Source organism: Cannabis sativa, chromosome 1 (genome assembly GCF_029168945.1).
Source record: "Cannabis sativa cultivar Pink pepper isolate KNU-18-1 chromosome 1, ASM2916894v1, whole genome shotgun sequence".
Taxonomy (NCBI): Eukaryota; Viridiplantae; Streptophyta; class Magnoliopsida; order Rosales; family Cannabaceae; genus Cannabis; species Cannabis sativa.
In genome coordinates this window covers 7,750,291-7,771,107 of record NC_083601.1, presented here as the reverse complement: position 1 = coordinate 7,771,107, position 20,817 = coordinate 7,750,291, and the positions used below count along the sequence as shown (strand labels likewise).

The 20,817-nt window shown below is 32.6% G+C and overlaps 1 protein-coding gene across 3 annotated transcripts; it reads left to right on the top strand.

Annotated features, from left to right (window-relative positions):
- The first annotated feature begins 1,331 nt into the window (after positions 1 to 1,331).
- Positions 1,332 to 17,747, top strand: LOC115708140 (fructose-bisphosphate aldolase-lysine N-methyltransferase, chloroplastic). Of its 3 annotated transcripts, XM_030636341.2 has the most exons (17): positions 1,332 to 1,451; positions 1,549 to 1,613; positions 2,442 to 2,587; positions 2,723 to 2,832; positions 3,128 to 3,191; positions 3,266 to 3,376; positions 3,462 to 3,521; positions 3,840 to 3,947; positions 5,983 to 6,052; positions 6,166 to 6,206; positions 6,316 to 6,396; positions 6,565 to 6,600; positions 7,125 to 7,208; positions 16,000 to 16,133; positions 16,536 to 16,624; positions 16,721 to 16,869; positions 17,316 to 17,747. In XM_030636341.2, exons 2-17 carry the CDS (start codon positions 1,550 to 1,552, stop codon positions 17,475 to 17,477), a joined length of 1,509 nt encoding a protein of 502 aa, XP_030492201.2. In that variant the 5' UTR covers positions 1,332 to 1,451; position 1,549; the 3' UTR covers positions 17,478 to 17,747. The 3 variants fall into 3 exon arrangements, 2 of the variants coding, with proteins under 2 accessions (XP_030492201.2, XP_060959354.1); XR_009684210.1 differs by lacking the exon at positions 17,316 to 17,747 and having other exon boundaries at positions 1,339 to 1,613; positions 16,000 to 16,080; positions 16,721 to 16,859; XM_061103371.1 differs by lacking the exon at positions 3,128 to 3,191 and having other exon boundaries at positions 1,339 to 1,613; positions 3,256 to 3,376.
- The last annotated feature ends 3,070 nt before the right edge of the window (positions 17,748 to 20,817 follow it).

Below are 20,817 nucleotides of genomic sequence, written 5' to 3'. Positions count from 1 at the left end.
AACTGGAAAAGTCGCTGAAACTCCAGTTGATATGGTTAAAGCAGACCATCTTGAAGATGATTATGATGGCAATGAAATGCAAGAAGAATCATCATATTCTCCAATGTCTGTCAACCAATCAAGTGGTAATCAATCCCAGTCTGGAAGAAAGAAGAGAGCTAGACCAGGTTCAGAGATTTGTGTTGGGTTAGAAAAACTAGCAAAGTCTTTGGATAAGATGATGGAGAAATCACATGAGGAAACGAAGTTGCTCATTGAAACGCTAAAAAATAAAGATAATAACAAGATGTATGACTCTGTTTGGGAAGAGATCACAAAGATGAACCTCCTTGTTGCTGATCAAATCAAGGCTCTAAAGATATTTGTTGAACAACCATGGAAGGTGAGGGCTTTGAAAACATGGATGAGGCTATCAAGATAGAGTTTGTCACGACCCTTATTAACTATGGATGAGACTATAAAGACATTAAAATATAACTTATATCTTATATGCGGTGTCAATATTTTAAAATATGTAAGCTTATATAACTACTAAATGGAGTTTATCCGGACTCTTTAGGTGGTGAGTAGCAATTAGATTAATATATATGGCTTCAATATTTAGATAGATCTCATGTTAAAGCTATCATATATTTTGTGGATGTAATTATGAATGCACAGTAGTTTTTATGAACAAGAATAGTTAGTTTTTGGCTAACCGAGCTAATTAAGTAATTATGTGTACTTTTAACTATATTTGACTTAATATAAATGTTATATTCTTACTATTTTGTTTATATATGTGTGTCAAATATTATATATTATTTAAAAATATTTTGTTGTCAAATTATTTTTTTGCTTAACTTGTTTTTAAATTATTAAAACAATAATTTAAAATAATTAATAATTCAAAAAAATATATATTATTTGTTGACGTATTTTTTTTAATAAATTAATTAGTATTTTAAAAAAAAAGATTAGCCCAGTTATGTACCAAATACATTATTATTTATAGGTTTTTTCATTTTTACACTTTAAAATATAGCTTTTTTTTTTTGTATTTTTACGAAATTCTACATAGAAACTTCTATTGCAACTAGTGCTACAACCTAAATCGCAATAAAAAATCGTATAACAACCTACATAAAAACCACTTTAGAAACTCAAACCGTAAATTTGAAGAAAAAGAAAAGTGAAAAATTTAAACTGTATTGAAAGAGAATGTAAGTACTATTTTTTTTAATTTGTTTTTTTTTTTAAATTTACGGTTTGAGTTTTTGAAGTTGTTTTTACGTAAAATTATGTAAAAATGTAAATATAGATATATATATATATTTTGAAATGTAAAAATGATTTTTTTTTTTTTTAGAAAATATGAAGAGCCCGTTCGAAATTCAGTATTTCACTACATAGAAAAATGACTCCAGGCAATCTCTCTCAGAGCTCGCCAGTTCATCGTGCTTCTTCGTCAGGTTTATCGTCAAATTCAAAATTGGTCGAGCAAACAACCGTTTCGTGTTTATGGTGATATTATATACTTTTGCCTTATTGAGCCCATGAAATTGATAGCATGCAGATATTGATCCCAAACACCAGTATGCTTAAGACATGGCTACGAAATCAACCATTTACAGGTAAGTTAGAGTAATTTCTTATCTTAATGAGCATGTTAAATTCCTTGGAAAGTTAATTTATTTCTTTTTGAGTCTCTAAAAGCTACTCTTAATTATCATAACCTTAGTGACATGTGTAATAGCTAGTGTTAGTTATTTTGACGGATCTTTGTTGGAATTATATATATAAGTGTTCTGCATTTGATGATATTAATGAATATGGAGCTTCAATCGTTTCTTAATTAAATGTGGTTTGAGCTAATCATGGCGTTGGTTGAACTGAAGTAAACATATTTATAATTGTCTTGCACACCACCTGTTTGATGAAAGTCATTGTGATATTCTATAGTTTCCCTTTGAGTATGTTTAATAGGAAGTGTGGACATCATTTTCTGACATACGCCTTCAATTATTATTATATATATATTTATATAAACACTTGTAGTGATTCTTACAATTAAGCATATGTGTATGTATGTATATTATCAGTGAAATAACTTAAGCCTGCTGATATATTTCTTTCATAAGTATACATATATCCAAATACTTCATCATTACTTCATGATTTGTTACACAAGAGCTATCTATATTAAGCATCAATTAAACTTATGATATTTTGTTAGACACTATAAATATTGTTTGGGTAAATGAGATAAGCTGTACGTGGAAAGTTTGATACAGCTAAAATTCAACATTTACTTTCATTTTGTTTATTATTAAGTTCGGCATCAATGAATTATGAATTTTTACTTTGTTTATAATAAATTATGAAAATCTAGCAATATCTTTTTGTTTTTCATTTCATTCTTGATAGTTTATGTTAATGTGTTTATAAATTTGAATTTACAGTTGTTACACCAGACGTGTCAATGTTCCTGGCAGCTCGAGTCACCAATGCTTGGCGGTTTCAGTGCCCGCTTCCCATCATCTCTCACTGTTTGAACTCCAGGCTTCCTTCATTAGTATACGATGCCAAGCTTTATAGGTTTAACAAGGTTGCTTTCCTTGTTTTGTCCCTGAGAACCCTCAAGAAAAATAAAATTCATCATTCACTTTAAAGTTTTATTCTTCTTAGTCATTTACGACTATTTTAGTCGAGTTTTGATTGTTGGTGCTCGATTTTTGATCAGCTTTCGTATAGCTTGGACAAAGAAAGTGATGATTTTCTGTTGTGGTTGGAGAGGAAAGCTGGGACCCATGTGTCATCTGTGCTCTCGATTGGAAAATCATCATATGGCAGGTTTGTGATTATATGTAGACATAAAGTTATTGCTTAAAATTGTTTTGATTGATTGGGATAAGCAATTTTAGACGTTTGAGTCTGAGATAAGGATTTCATGAATGTTTACTCTTATTGGGAAGAGCTGGCTCAATTAACTCAACTTTTGATTCCTTTCTGTTAATCTACAATTGTACTTTTACCATTCTCTTCTCTATTATTAATGATTCTATTATGTATGCAAGCATACAAAATTGTCTATTATTATTGTTGTTGTTTTTAATTGACTAAGGTAAGATTGAAATGGTAAATGTAGGGCACTGTATGCATCAAAAGTTATACGAAATGGAGATTGTATTTTGAGAGTTCCTTACAGTGTGGTAATGTTCCATTTTCCAAACATTTTGTTGAACCTTACATTTAAAAGTATTGACTTGGTTTTAGCATTTTGCAGCAACTAGCACCAGATAATCTCCCACATGAAATCAAAAGTTTGTTAACTGATGAAATTGGTCATGTTTCAAAGCTTGCTATTGTAGTTTTACTTGAGATGAAACTAGGAAAGGTGACAATAGTTTTCTTGACATGAATTTTGTCACATAAAACAATCACACATTGCTTAATGAATGTATTTGATAATTTCATTACAGCATTCTGACTGGGTCCCTTACATCAACTGTTTTCCTTGCCTTATGGAAATGCATAGCACCGTGAGTTTTTCTTTTCTATTAGATTACTTTAATGAAAAGTTATTTTGGTATTAAGTAAATATTTATTTGAACAAGTATCAAGTCATATTGTTTTTTATTTTGTTCATCTTATAAGAAATCATTATATATAATGACTCTAAAATTTTAGTGTTGAGGTTCTAGTGAAGAAGCAGAATGCTTGAAGAAAGAACTGAGAACTTCATAGCAAGTCCACAACAAAGCTCTTCATGGAATATAGCATTTTGGGATAGCCTAAAGGGCTATGATTCTTGCATACAGTAATTGTTTGTATTCCTTTTCTTTTTCTTTCTTTTTCAGATGTTTTGGAGTAATGATGAGTTGGAAATGATTCGCCAAAGTTCTTTGTATCATGAAACAATTCGTCAAAAATCTCTAGTCAAAAATGAATTTTTGACAATTAAAAATGTAAGAAATTCATTTCTCTAACTTGTTAATGATTTTGCCTATGTTTTTGTCCATTTTTCACTTAGATTGTCTATGTATGTGTTTCTTATCGTCTTTTTTACAATTCGCTTTCAGTTGTAACTGCTTTTAACTTCATAGCATTCTAATTGAGTTTATTGGACAATCAATTTAAAGCCTTCTACAATTTTATGTTTTTAAGGCTCGTTTGGTACACCATGTTGTATTATGTTGTGTTGTATTGTATTGTGTTGTGTTGGATTATATTTTATTGTATTAGTATTATCTAATACAATACTATATTTGGTATTAACTTGTATTAATAGGTTGTGTAAAATTATAATATCTTTTCAATAAATTCGACCTTGGCCTGGACTCGGACCCGGACCGCATCCCCAAACCTCGACCTCAGACTAGGGTCCAAGTTCGGGTCGTAGTCAGAAGTCCAGGTCCAAATTCGGGTCTGAGTTGGGGTCCGGGTTCGGGTCTAGGTCCCGGGTTAGTTTCGAGAGTTTGAGTCCTAGTCTGAATTCGTGTTGGGGTTCAGGTGCCAAATCTGGGTCCTAGTTAGGGGTTCGGCTCCGAGATCCGAGATCCGGGGCCGAGGCTGAGGTTGACTTTGATTCCCTTGTAAATAGAATAATACAAACTAATACGGAATTACAGATCATTTGTTATGTATTAAATAATATGATTCATATTGTACTAAAATTTTTTGTCGTAATAATTAATACGATACAATGTTTTATAGTGTTATTTGTTATCTAATACAATACGACCCTTATACGGCCTACCAAACAAGCCCTTAGTTAACGAATATATTAGATTGTGTTTCTTTAGTTTGAACATTGGTCATGATAAATAGTACATGATATACCGTAGTAAATAATCTTTGTTTATCTCCATCACCATTTGGCTGGTTGAATAGATTATTTTGTTATGGATGCTTGTTTTAGGTTTTGTTTTGAATGATTTTCTTTAGGGGGAAGTGAATGTGGTGGTTAGGCTCTTATTTTTTGAAAAAGAGAAAGAGGTTACTTGTCTTAGACTAACCCAAATTTTATTTGGGAGACTTGTGGCGGAGAAAAACCGTATTACAAACTAAATTTTAGCTACTAGTAAACTTAACTAAAACTCGGAAAAAAAAATCAAATAAATAAATGTACTCATTAGCAAGAATTACAGCTGTCTATGATTTTTAATGTAGTATAAGATTCCATTCTCTGGTCAAATCTTGAAAAGAAAATTCCTCAAACCCTTTCGACTTAAAAAACCATGTAGCCACTCAAAACATATTCAGCCCCATTCTCAGTTCCTTCAAAAATTCTCCCATTTCTTTCAAGCCAAACGCCCCAGAATACAGCCAAAACCGCTGCTGTTCACAGTTGTGTGGTTCTTCGATAGGTTCTTGTCCACATAGCAAGAACGAAATCTTAATTTCTTTTCTTTTGTTGAAATTGTTATTTTATTTAACCAATTTTAGGAACATAAAATATACAATAAGGTATAATGAAGTAGAATCATTGCAATAAATTTACTTATATAGGAAGAACTAGCAGAAAGGGTCTGAGGTAAGATTAAATTTTGGTTTGCAAGCTGGCTGTACAAAACCAAAATGCTTTGAAGTATTTTCTTTACTAGACCTTAGTAGAGAATGGGAAAGTTTCCTGTATTAGAATGTTAAATGGAAGGTTTTTTGTAAGTTTATTTCTTTGCTTTATTTTTATTATATCTTGATTGTTTTGTTACCATCATTTTTCTCCGTGATAAGTGAGGACTTTTTAATAAATTTTGGAGGTCACTTATCGACATGTGATCTTTGTCTAATGATAATAATCTTTAGTAGAATCGATATCACCACTTAAGTTATTAGTTGAATCATATACAACAATATGTAAGTGATTATAATATATGTTTGGCGAGGAGCTTTTGAATTTATGTTTTGATAGTTGTGTGGTTTGCTCATATCTAAACATTTTTTTTATTAGTATGATAATTAGAAGTAATAATAGTGATAAAATCTGTAACAAAATTTCAGGTTATTGAACCCTTTTCTGATATATTTGAAAGGATCACTTTTAAGGATTTTATGCATGCATATGCTATAGGTAAGCAATTATACTCATGACATTTACATATATATGTATATTATATTTATATATCATAATACATTTATGAGATGATTTTAATATTGTGAAGAAGTTAACCATGGATTTTACAGTTAGTTCTCGAGCATGGGGAAGCATAAGAGGTGTATCACTGGTATCAACATTATAAGAACTCATTGATTTTAATATCCACATAATGTTTCGTATTTGGTTTCGTGTTATCTATTTAGTTTGTATTCTTTGAATTAATAAATTATTTATAGATTCCATTTGCAGATTTTTTAAATCATAATGGGAATGTGAAAGAATTTCTTTTGAATGATGATGAAAAACAACTATCAGAGGTTTGTACTTTTTACTTTTCATTTAGTACCTTTATGCGGCATAGTGTATAAAAATTAAGAATAGTATTATAAAGCTCTCTCCAAAAATCAACCTTGTTACTAATCTTATAGTATTTATTAACAATTGCAAGAATTTTTCATTTTTTTTATTTGTTTTTTTATGTGTAGGTTATTGCTGCTCGTGATTATTGTCCCGGTGAACAGGTTAGTAGGTGATATTTTTTTTTTTTCTATTATTATTATTATTTTTTTTTTCTATTATTATTATTATTATTATATCAAGTCCTTATATTTCATTGAAGTTTCCATTAATTCAAATATTATTCGTTTAGATCTTTTATATTATAGAAAAAATACAATAGATCACATAATGTAGTAGAATGCTAGGCTTGGATAAGTTTTCAAGGATTTTGTTTTGCATTTAGCATAGTGTGTTATCAAAAGTGTCATTTGAGGCTAGCTCGTTGCACATGTAGAGATAGCATACTAGACCCATTTTCATCTGTTTTGTAAGCATCATACTAAAAATTAGCTTGTATCTTACATGATTTGTTAAATCATGCATTTATCTCACTTATTAATCTTGTGATAATATGATTTCAGGGGAAGAAAAAAATTGGTATATATATGTACAATATTACACGTGTAGAGATACTATGTGAGACTCTTCCCATCCCTTTCTATAAATATCAAATGAAACAGTTAGTACTTTCTATTAAATTTTGTAGGTTCTCATAAGATATGGAAAATTTTCAAATGCTACCCTGTTGTTAGATTTCGGGTTTGCTGTCCCATACAACATTCATGACGAGGTTAGTGTTATTTTCAATTTTAAAACTCTTGAATTTTAATTTTAAATGTTAATTTTTTTCTCTTTAAGATTATTTTGTAGTTGTCATATATAATTAGCAGTATTGTTATAGTTACCAAAGGTCATTTTACCTTTTGATTATATTTTTCATTAATATGTTATTAATTACATTCGCTGGGTTTTGAACCCATAATCTCCACCTCACCTAAAGCCTCCTTGTCTTCTTGAGATTAGCTCAAGTGGTAATTACTAACTTTTTTCGGTTCTTAAAGTAAAAATTTACATTTTTCTTGCTTATTCCCAATTTGCCTTTTCAATTTAATAGGGAAATTTGATGAAATGTGTTTAATGGAGCATAGAATTGAAAGGAAAAAAGAACATGCTTTTCGTTTAAATTTAGAAACTGAAACAATATGCTTCAAAAAAATTTTGGACCAAAATATCTCTCTCTCTCTCTCTCTCTCTCTCTCTCTCTCTCTCTCTCTCTCTCTCTCTCTCTCTCTCTCTCTCTCTCTCTCTCTCTCTCTCTCTCTCTCTCTTATATGGTTCAATGTGTAGAAAATCAATCGCGCCGTAAATGAGGTGCTTTTGGCTTCACGCCCCATCCTTCATAATTATGATTGGGGGTCTCAATTTCTTGAGCCAGACGATGAAAAACCCCAGGTTCCCGAGGCATGATCCTATTCTCATCAACAATCGTTCCTAAGTGATGAACGCATCTGATAGATGAGTGTAAGTGGACATAGTTGGGGACCAGGATTGAACCTCGTATCACCATCGACAAAGGCACTGCGGGATACCATGGGACCACTGCTTGAGAGGAAGAAGTGGTTGGAGCTTTAGGGTTTGGCTTCTTAGTTTCGGAGTGGAGTTCCGGAATTTCTCTGTCAAACGTGTGGAAACCGTATTTATGTAAGTCCCTCAAGATATGTTGCTCATCTGAAAAGCAAGAATACACTTAGCAGTTAGCCCTCATATCAAACCCTAACAAATAATGGAACGAAAGTCCCTTAACCGCTGAGAAGAGGCCCCCTCCGGATGCTAGCATATTTAGAAATTGGAAATTTCCTGTGCTAAGCATCGGGTGCAAATTGCACCATGTCCAAGAACAATGGTACAGGGGACAAAAGGAAAGAAAATGGCGAGTCCTATAAATCCTAAACATGGAAGCCCCGACCTGAGATGAAAACTAGAGATGGCTGGGGAAAATACCCAAATCACAGCTAGAGTGTAAATATCACATTTATGCAAACAAGCCACCAAATAAAGCAACAATTCTGAAGATAAATGCATATAGCAGGTGACTTACAAATAAAAAAAGCTCGAATGGTTGTTGGTTCTAGTGCATGACGTCGGTAAAACTGAGCTTGGCAACATTGGAGAAAAAGTGGGATTTGGTGGGAGAGGATGTATACAAAGCAGTTACCTCATTCCTCAGCTCAGGCAGGATTCTCAAGGAGATTAATACGACAGTTCTCACAATGGTACCAAAGATGAAATGTCCAAACACCGTCAAGGATTTTAGGCCAATTGCCTGTTGCAATGTCATTTATAAGATTGCAACTAAGCTATTGTGTTCTAGAATCAAATGCATCCTTCCTGAATTGGTTTCACAATCACAAGGGGGCTTCATTCAGGAAAGATTCATTAGACATAACATTATGTAGTTTTGGTGAATATTTTTTCTTATCATTGATTGAATAGCCAAACGGCTTTTATAACTTACAACTGTAACAACTCAGAATAAAAATATCTAAAAAATAGGAAACTAACTAACAACTTATCCCTAGATATAATGTAACAAACTAAGACTAAGTTAAATATATTTTTACACGTTATTTTACACTCCCCCTCAAGTTGGCGTATAGATATCAATCATACCCAACTTGTGTACAAGACACTCAAATACTGGTTTAAATAAACCTTTAGTCAAAATATCTGCGGTTTGATCCTCAGATTTCACAAAAGGGATACAAATGACTCCCATTTCCAAGTTTTCTTTTATGAAATGTCGATCAACCTCTATATGCTTGGTTCTATCGTGTTGCACCGGGTTATGTGCAATACTTATAGCAGCCTTGTTATCACAAAACAACTTCATAGGATAATTAACTTTCAGCTTCAGCTCATGTAGAACTCGTCTTATCCACAAGATCTCATACACCCCATTGGCCATAGCCCTATACTCAGCTTCAGCACTACTCCTTGCAACTACATTTTGTTTTTTGCTTCTCCAAGTCACCAAATTTCCCCATACATAAGTACAATACCCAGAGGTAGATTTTCTATCAGTGATCGAGCCTGCCCAATCTGCATCAGTAAATGCTTCAACACTTCTGTTGTCTCCCTTTTTGAAAAGAAGACCTTTACCTGGACTACTCTTTAGATACCTCAGAATTCGATAAGCAGCTTCAAGATGTTCTTTATAAGGACGATGCATAAATTGGCTCACCATACTTACTGCAAACGCAATATCAGGACGAGTGTGAGACACATAGATAAGTCTCCCAACTAATCGTTGGTATTGTTGCACATCCACTAGTGTTCCTTGTTGAATGTCACCAAGTTTCTTGTTCGGATCAATAGGAGTATCCATAGGACAACACTCACTCATTCCTGTATCCTTTAGAAGATCAAGAATGTATTTTCTTTGGGAAATGAAAATCCCTTTTTTTGACCGCGCAACCTCCATAGCTAAGAAATACTTCATCTCACCTAGATCTTTGATTTCAAATTCCTTGGAAAGCTTATTTTTCATTGCCTCTAATTCTTCTAGATCATCTCCTGTAAGAAGTATATCATCAACATAAACAATTAAAGTTGCAATCTTTCCATTAGTTGAATGTCGGGTGAATAAGGTATGGTCAGCTTGTGCTTGTATATAGCCTTGTTTCTTCACCACTTGAGTGAACCTTTCAACCCAAGCTCGCGGTGACTGTTTCAAGCCATAAAGAGCCTTTTCCAACCTGCACACTTTGTTTTCAAACTTATGTTCAAAGCCAGGTGGTGGGAGCATGTACACTTCTTCCTCCAATCTTCCATTTAAGAAAGCATTCTTCACATCAAACTGTCTCAAAGGGCAAACTAAATTAGCTGCAATAGACAACAAGATTCGAACAGTATTAAGTTTGGCTACTGGAGCAAAGGTCTCAGTGTAATCAATACCATAGGTTTGTGTAAACCCTTTGGCAACCAACCGAGCTTTGTGCCTCTCTAGAGTGCCATCTCCATTGAATTTGGGCGTAAAAACCCACTTACAGCCAACTATTGGAGCACCTTTTGGGTAGATCTTCAACTCTCCATGTCTGATTTTTCTCCAAAGCACTCATTTCCTCAAGAACAGCCTTCTTCCACTCTGGAACATTTAGGGCTTCCTGTATACTATTTGGAATCTGAACATTTGACACATTGGTGGTGAAAGTGATAAAAGAAGATGAAAGTTTTGAGTTAGAGACAACAAGAGACATGGGATATTTGACACATGATCGTTTTCCTTTCCTAATAGCTATGGGAAGATCAGATTCGGGACTACGATTAGAAGAAATAGAAGAATTACCTGATTCATTTTCTGATCTTGGTTCAGACTCTTGGCATGGCTGGACAGTGGTGACTTCAGTTCTTTGATGAGGAAGCCTTCGTGTATAAACACGGCCAAACTTGGTCCCATTCTGCTCATTGCATACTGTTTGTTGCTGAGATTTATTTTGTAAACCATTTTCTACCTCACAAATATTTTTTTCAGCATTTTCACCACCATTTTGTTCAGTATTTTTGGAATTATTTACTTCCAGACTTTCCCTACTGCTACCAATCTCTTCAATCTGCCTTTCATTATGTCCTAAATCATAGCCTAAAAAATTCAGATCTAATGTATGATCATTAAAAACATTTTTGGCAATATTTTTGAGGTTGTAATGAGGATTATATCTATTATTTGTTATTCCAAAATCCAAATCTTTAACTTGATTCTCCCCCTCAAGATGAGGATTAAAAAATGGGATGTTTTCAAAAAAATTTACATCCATGGTTACAAAAGTTTTTTGAAGCGTAGGATCAAAACATTTGTACCCTTTTTGGTTTGAAGCAACACCAATAAAAACACACTTTTTTGTTCTAGGGTCGAGTTTACTAGCATTTTTAAGTGGATTTTTATAAAAACAGTACAGCCAAAAAATTTTATAGACATGTCAGAAAACAAACGAGATTTAAGAAAGTAGTTTTTAAGAACAGATATGGGCGTTTTGAAGCTTAGTATTTTTGAAGGGAGTCTATTCATTAAATATGTAGCATGTAAAACAGCATCACCCCAAAGATATTTAGGAACATTATTTGAAAAAAGTAAAGCACGACTTATCTCAAGAAGATGTCTATTTTTTCTTTCGGCAATACCATTTTGTTGAGGTGTGTCATTACAAGAACTTTGTTGAACAATTCCTTTCTCTGCAAAGAAAGTACCTAAGACTTGTGCAAAATATTCACGCCCATTATCACTCCTTAAAATTTTGATACTCGTTTGAAATTGATTTTGAATCATGTTATAAAAATTTTTGAAAACACTTCCTACTTCTGATTTTTCTTTTAGCAAATAAACCCATGTTACCCTAGTATGATCATCAATAGAGGTAATAAACCAGCGTTTACCCTTGCATGTGGAGACCCTAGATGGTCCCCATAAGTCACTGTGCACCAAAGCAAATGGTTGTGAAGGTGTATAAACATGTGGAGAATATGTACTCCGATGGTGTTCAGACAAAACACATATTTCACACTGAAAAGAAGAGGGATTTTTATTGTGAAATAAAATCGGAAATAAATACTTTAAATAATGAAAGTTTGCATGTCCAAGTCTAAAATGCCATAAATAAATCTCATCATTTTTAAAGTCAGATGCAACTTGCAGGCAAGAACTTTGTTGAGCCCCTTTATTCATGAACGCCCCCTCATCTAGAACGTAAAGACCACCACACTCCCTAGGACTGCCAATCATCGTCCCCAAGGCTGGATTCTGAAACAGACAATAAGAAGAAAAAAAAATTGCAGTACAATTTAGTGTGGCTGTTAGTTTACTAACAGAGATGAGATTGCATGATAATTTAGGAACATGAAGGACGTTAAATAATGTTAGATTATTGGAGAGCTTTACATCTCCTATACCAGCAATAGCAGAAAGAGACCCATCTGCTATACGAATTTTATTATTTCCTGCACAAGGCTTATAAGAATAAAAAGAACTAGAACAACTAGTCATATGATTGGAGGCTCCTGAATCAATAATCCAAGTAGTCTTAGGCTGAGTACAAACAAAGGTGGACAAAAAATTAGAATTACCATGTTGCACCAAATAACATGACGGCTTTTCAGAGTTGGAATGTAAGAGTTTCAACAGTTGCTCCATTTGTTCCTTTGTGAAAGGAGACTGTCCAGGATTGAGTGACTCTGGAGAGGAATCAGTAATAGATTGTAAAGCTCTCTCAGGTCGAATTGGCTTTTCACCAGGTGGTTTACCATGTATTTTCCAGCAAGTGTCACAAGTATGCCAATATTTTTTGCAGAAATCACACCACAACTTCTTTTTCTTGTCACTGTTGGACTCGGTTCCTTTGACAAACAAAGCAGAGGTGTCATTATTTAAAATAGGGGCTGGTTCATTACTGGACATTACCTTTTTACGACTTTCCTCCACCCGAATTTCAGAGAAAACTTCACGAATTGAAGGTAAGGGTCGGCGGCCAAGAATTCTGCCCTTAACTTCATCCATGTTTTGATTAATTCCAGCAAGAAGCATGAAAACTCTGCCATTTTCCTCACGTTTCTTGTGCTGGAGGAAATCTGCTTGGCTCTCCCAAACATCGTCATTATACTGGTCCAGTTCTTGCCACCATGCCACCATCTCATTATAGTAGTTGGTAACACTCCGCTGCCCTTGTTTGGATTGCCATAGTCGAGTTTTTAACTCGAAAATCTGAGAAAAATTTTCTAGGTCAGAATAAGTTTCACGAACAGAATCCCATACCTCCTTAGCTGTCATCATAAACATATGAGGCTTGGCAATTGAGGCATCCATGGAGTTTAACAACCACGCCATGACAAGAGAGTTTTCTGATCGCCACTGTTCGTATCTTGCCTCCTCTGTTTTTGGCTGTTTTTTTTTCTCCAGTCAGAAATCCCAATTTCCCACGGCCATCAATCGCAAATTTCACGGACTAAGACCATTCGAGGTAGTTCTGTCCATTCAATCCATGCACAGTTATTTGCATAGTTGAATGGACAATATCGATGGCAGTAGAGGTCTGTGAACCAAAAGCGGCAGCAGCATTTCTTTGGAGCCATTTAGAAGAAGAAGAAGACAAAATAGAAGAAAAAAAAAAAAAAGAGCGTTCAGGGTCAGGGTATTACCAACTCTGATACCATGTAGTTTTGGTGAATATTTTTTCTTATCATTGATTGAATAGCCAAACGGCTTTTATAACTTACAGCTGTAACAACTCAGAATAAAAATATCTAAAAAATAGGAAACTAACAACTTATCCCTAGATATAATATAACAAACTAAGACTAAGTTAAATATATTTTTACACGTTATTTTACACATTATGATCTGTCAAGATTTAGTGAGGCACTATGGAAGGAAGACAAACAAGGCTAACTGCATGATCAAGCTTGATCTCCAGAAAGCATATGATACCATTGAGTGGGACTTCATTGAGGAGATGCTAGCAGGATTACAATTCCCCTCTCAGTTCATTCAGACTGTAATGAATTGTGTCAGAACACCGAGATTTTCTATCATGTTCAATGGATCTACTCATGGATTCTTTGAATCAAGACGGGGTCTAAGACAAGGAGATCCAATATCTCCACTACTCTTTGTCATTGAAATGGAATACCTGACCAGAATCCTCAAGAAAGTGGGGGACAAGAAGGACTTCAAGTACCATGAAAGATGCTCTGCTATGAAACTAAATCACCTAGCCTTTGCAGATGATGTCTTGTTATTCTGCAAAGGGGAGTTCAAAAGTATCCATTACATGCTGCAGGGTTTGAAGCTATTCACTATGACATCTGGCTTGCAACCCAGTCCCCAGAAATCGGCAATGTACTGTAGCAATATGCCTCAGGAGGAGGTGAACAGAATACAAAGAGCGTCTGGTTTTACTCTAAAGGATATGCCTTTTACATATTTGGGGATGCCAATATGTGCTAAAAGGAAATCTGGGAATGAGTGCACTGCATTGGCTGAAAAAATGACTGCAAGAATAAGAACATGGAGTTCAAGAAACCTATCATTTGCAGCAAGCGTGGTTCTAATTAACTCTGTGATGATGGCTATTCATACATATTGGTGCCAAGTAATGATTTTGCCCAAGAAAGTGGTGAGGCAACTTGAATCAATTTGTAGGGCTTTCCTATGGAAAGGCCAAGCTCAATCAACAGGCCCTGGTTTAGTAGCATGGGAATCAGTGTGTCAATCTAAAAATGCTGGTGGCATTGGATTTAGGAAAATACAAGAATGGAACCGAGCTGCAATGGGAAAGTATATTTGGGCAATTGCTCAAAAACAAGATAGCTTATGGATGAGGTGGATACATAGTGTCTATATCAAGGATAGAGATTGGTGGAGTTACAAAGCTTCAGATCATAGTAGTTGGTATTGGAGAAATCTGGTCAATTTGAAAGAACACTTTAAAGAAACAGCTGGACAGCAACTATTTACTCAACAATATCAGATTGAGGAAGGCTACAAGGTGTTTTGTCCAACCCAAAACAAAGTCTCCTGGGCTCAGCAGGTATGGGGGAGGTTAAAAACTCCTAAACACTGCTTTATTATGTGGTTGGCAATCCAAAAAAGGCTTAGAACAAAGGACAGGTTGAAAGCAATGGGAATGGCAACAGGAGAACAATGTGAACTCTGTGAGAGTCACTGTGAGAATGCAGAACACTTATTCTTTACCTGCAGGTTCACTGCAGCATGTTTGCAAGGAATAAAAACCTGGCTGTCTTGGAACATAGCAGCAGGCTCTTTGAGTGCTTTAACCAGGTGGATTGGAAGATCAAAACTCAGCAAATTTAAGAAAAATGTGTTAGCTGCTGCCATAAGTTGTCTGGTTTATACAGTTTGGAGAGCTCGAAACCTTTCTGTGTGGGAAAGCACAAAGCCGGATATAGAGAAGGTCATAACAGGAGTAAAACAAGATGTGATCTATAGAATTAATGCAATATGGCCAAGGAAAGTCTCTGTCGAAGATACTGAATGGTTCCATAGCTTGTAAAGAACACAAAAAGTGTTTGGTAAAGAGAGGATCAAGAAATAGAAATAATTGTACAGATTTTATTATATTAGGCCCTGTTTTTAGGGTGCTATTGTTTGTAAAAAATTGTTGTGAGCAATACAAACTTCCTGATTCATCAAAAAAAGAAAAAAAAACATTGGAGAAAAAGTAGAAGAAATGGGGTGTTTGGAATTTTGGCTAGCCCGAGTTCTGAGAAATATGGGGATAATTTTTTTTTTTTTTGGAACAAGAGAAATGAATTTTATTCCACCAACTACTTAATTCTGGTGGGTTTTATGGATATTCGGTCCAATTTAATAGACACTGTTCATGATTACTTATTGAAAGAGTAGTATCTTGTCCTACTAGTCCTTGATCCTTTTTATGGGTGATTTTAATGAGGTGCTTTTTGTTTATTTAATTAAATTAGAGCATTCTTTATTTTTGATAATTATGCCAATTGGAATAAAATTCTTAGCCCGAAACTGATTGTTACTCTATATTTTGATCTCATATTTTCAGATTCATATCCAGTTTGAAATACCTTATCATGATCCTCTTCGAAGAATGAAGCTGGAAATAATGCAAAGACACCATGTTGTGGTAAAAAAGGATGTTAATGCTTCTTCTCCTTCCATGGATTCATTCACTATCAAGTTAGTGATGATGTCATCTACTTATTCATATATGCAAAATTAATTGAGCTTTGTGATAGTGAGTTGAGATATAAATGAAGCTAGATTAAAATTATTTGCAAAATGGTAATGACTCTAAATTAGAGATATTTTTTCTAAGAGTTTCAAAACACATCTAAGACTGATGCTAGATGATATTTATGATTAACCATGCTTTATTTCATTTCTTAGGCTTACTACTAATGAGATTAGACTGTAAAAAACATAAAATAAGACATTAGTTCATATAGGTAGAAATATAATAGGGGTTGAAAAATTTCTTTGAAAAAGAATCAGGCTCTTAAATTTTCATGTACATTCTATCTAGCATGTATTTGCATTTATTTTAGAAAGAATTTTATCATAGGCTTCCCAATTATTTAGGGAAGTAAAGGCAAGTAGTAAGAAAGGGAGAGGTCTTCCACAATCACTTCGAGCATTTGCTCGTGTCATATGTTGTTGCTCTCCTCAAGGTATTTTTCAGATTATATATTCTCTCTTTCCATATTCCTTTCCTACATATTATGATAGTTTTGGAAATAATATGGTCATTACTTTTGAATATTTAGAACTTAATGATTTGGCCATCGAAGCTAAACAAACGGATGGTCGCCTTGCTCGTCGTCCTTTAAGAAATATTGACAAAGAAATTAAAGCACATCAGATTTTATTGGCACAAATATCTCATTTAATTGAGGACTACGAATCATCTATTAAGGTGAAGTTGCATTCTACTTTTATCTTGTTAATAATTTTGGCCTTCAATTTTATTCACCATAAATTATTGTTATTGAATGTGTTATACTCATTCATAACTATTATAAACTACAATAAGAAAGGTTTCAAGAGTTTTCACACACACATAAAATTGCTTTGTTAATGAAAAATAATAATAAATAAAAAAACTGACTTAAGAACAATAAAAAATTACCGAAGTATAAAGTAGCATGTAGAAAAAGAAAAAAACAAAAAAATTAATTAAAATATTAAGAGAAATCAAATAGAGAGAAAAGTCTTTAAACTCTAGTGATATAAATTATCATTAAAAAAGAGTGAAAATTGCTATTTTATGCGTTCATTTTTGTTATAATATGTATACTTAACTAATTTGTTGCACTCATATTAAAAGTTTCTTTCAATTTGTCTTTCTTCATACATATGTAGTCACTGGAAGCCAGTAACTCCTCTTCTCCCGTAGATAGGGAAACAGTTGGTATCCGAAGGCAAATGGCACATGATCTTCTCAATGGTGAGCTCCGCGTCCTCATGTCTGCTTCAACATGGCTAAAAAATTATTGCACAAGTTTGATTAATACAACCAGTTAGCATAGATGATTAGAGATAGAAATTTAAGTAGTGGAAATAGGCCCCCGGGGTACTGCGCCTAATAGGGCAAGGATTCCATGCCTAAATAGGGAGTAGAGTGAGAATAGAAACAATTTTCTATCCCCGAATGTCAACTGGGACGGGAATGAGATAATACTCTTGCTGCGACAAGGGCTCGTTTAATTTTTTTATTTATTTTATAATATTATTTTTAATTATTATACATATATTATTATGTGTTTTTGTAGTTTATCGGTAAATTTTTAAATATTTTTATTTTAGTTTACATAATTTTTTTATATTTTAAATTATTAACATAATAAAATATGTTAATTTTTATATAATTTATCTTTTTTATTTAATTGTTTAAAATTATTTTCTCAATCTATGTTCAAATGAAATAAAATATTTATATTTAAATAAATATAAGTTAATAAAAATTAATCTTATTTTATTTTCTATTTGATTAAAATAATATATTTAAATAAGATATTTATTTAAGTCTCTTTTTAATAATTTAAATAAAGTAAATAATAGTATTTTTAACTAATACAATGTTTTAATAAATAAATATAAATAATTAAAATTTATTAATTCATAATTAATTAAATAATAATAATTATCTCATAATTATCATTTTACCCTTAAGAATAAAATCTTTCACAAACTAATCATTTCTTCCACTGATCTTTTTTTAGTCAATACAGAGTTGACTTGGCTTATAATTCTAAGATAAATTAGATTATTAATTAAACTATCAATGTAATAATTTTATTTATTAATTCTAATATAACTTCATTATATAAAATTTATTTTTATAAATTATAGAATTATAATTACTAAATTTTAACTAAGAGTAGTCTATTGATATAATAAATATAATTTTTTTTTTCTAATTTATTAATTTATAATTAGAGATTGTCAAAAATAATGTTTTACTTATTTAATTATCTCTTTGATTCTTTATATGTATCATTAATTCCTAATGAATTATTAATTTATAATCCAATTGTAGACTTGAGCTAAATATATAACTAAATTCACTCCCACAATTAACTCTCAAGTGAACTAATATATGATCAGTTACGGAAAATTTAAATTTCACTATTGTATGACATGCTTCGAGCCACATTATATTAAGTTCTCAAACCAAAAGTTATTGATATCCTTATATTAAAATACCTAAACAAGTGAATGAAAAAACTTAATAACTACAAACAGGATTTCATGAATAATCAGAATTTAGAATTTAAACTAATCTATTAATGAGCATCTTTGTGACATAAATTCAATCTTTTATGATAACTACACCTTAATAAAAGATGTTAGTTTACATTAGTCCACTTATGTGTAATCACTATTATACACAATACTTTTACTAAATTGTCTATCCACGTTAGTGACCTAAATCAAAATCACATATGCACCACTAAGTAGTGCTTAATAAATTATACTAGTAATCCTTAATTAAAGATTACATATTTTAATATGTTATGTTGTCTCGATTTTTTGAGGGTCACGTGTTACCACCACAAGAGACATGTAGGAAAGACATGTCGTCCTTGGAATAAGTCAGCACAACTCGTGAAATGAGGTCTTGAAGATTATACTAGATGTATAAGTCTTGGCATACCACGGGAAGGTATCACATGAAGATGCCCTCAACTTGCCTACATACAACGCGCCATAGAAAGGAGTATGTTCTGGGTCTAAAGGAACCCAGACATGCCAATGATCGAGAGTTTCCTCGATCTTGAAGACCTTGTTGACAGATCATATTCCAAATGTTTTTGTGTCACTTAATCTCGGATGTCATTCCACCCATAATGACAAGGATGTGTATTCAATATGTTTTCCTAATTTGGAAGGATATTGTAGCGTATCTATATCGTACATCAGATAAAGGTAAGACCTTTACCCAAAGTTGAGACCTTTAGAGAGAGAGAGGGAGTATAAATCTTGAGATACGCACACCCACTATTCTTTGACATTGCCCTTTTCCCACACTAAAAGTGGCGACTTGATTCTGCATCACATCAATAGAGTATTGGTTTTGTGGTACTAAATTAGGTACGTAGTAGAATAATAGTAAATTAAAAAAAAAACGAAAAAGTAAATTTACCTCTTGAAGCCTATCAGGGCATCCTTGTTTCTTTTTGTTAGTTGTATCCTTGGATGATGATGTAGAACTCACACTGTAGTTTTCCAGATCTTCCACCACACATAAAGACTAGTATGGGCTAGTAAGATATAGTGTATACGGAGTTCTTAGTTTAATTCTACACACGAGAAGAACTCTTTTTGAAGTGATGGTGGAAAAGAGATTAATCTGATTAATTATTTTTTGGCTTACCCGAAAATGATACGTATTTGTTTTTTGTTTATACAGTATTATTTCAATCAAAACCAATAAATATTTTATTTAATTAAACATTTAAATTCAAATCAATTATTAAATCATATTTAATTATTTGAATAAAGATTTATAATTGATTCTGTTATAGATATTTATTTATTATAACCGATTGAAGAAATCTCTCAACTACTTGAGAGAATATCTCAACCACTTAGAGAGAATCTCTCAACTAATTTAAAGAAATATCTCAACCAATTAAATATCTATAACTACTTTTCAAATTCAAATTCAAATAAATAGTTATCTTTTGAATTAATAAATTAACCCCAAAAACAAATCCAGTGGGGACATCCCTACAATAGGGACGTCTGTTACTGTGTCCTAAAACAATGCAGGTGGTTCCGCCTATGTCTTAACAAGAAATTGTGGTGTCTTTTGTCCAGATAACTTTTATCTTTTTCAAACTTCCATATATAACCTTTATCCCTACCCTTGATGGTGTTTTAAGGTGGTGATTTGGACACCATGGATCTATAATTTTAAGCTTCAATAAACTAGATTATTTATTGAATCTCATCAATTAAATAATTTTGTTTATTAATTCTATGATTACTTAACTATAAATATGGAATTGAACTCTTAGTAATTATAGAATTATATTTACTGAATTTTATTGCATTGCCCATTGATATAATCAATCTTAGTTATTAGCCCTGCTTGTGTCTGTTCATAAGTAGTGTTGGTTAAATTACTGTTTTACCCTTCTAATTACTTTTTTATCCTTTAGTACCGTTAATTCACTAGTGAACTGCACTAGCAATCGTTTATTAAAGATTCTATAACTTTAATATATTACTGACTGTTTTATTCATGGTTAAGTGATCTTCATTCTTTGTACAATACAAGTCACAACTTCATATATGAATAAGAAATTTTTCGATATTTATGTATAAATTATTTAATATTAAATATTAATAATTTAAC

Coding starts and splice junctions, on each gene's coding strand:
- LOC115708140 (XM_030636341.2), top strand. CDS start 1,550: ATGCAGATATTGATCCCAAACACCAGTATGCTTAAGACATGGCTACGA. Junction 6,397..6,564: donor ATGAAAAACAACTATCAGAG/GTTTGTACTTTT, acceptor TTTTATGTGTAG/GTTATTGCTGCTCGTGATTA. Junction 16,134..16,535: donor ATGGATTCATTCACTATCAA/GTTAGTGATGAT, acceptor CCAATTATTTAG/GGAAGTAAAGGCAAGTAGTA.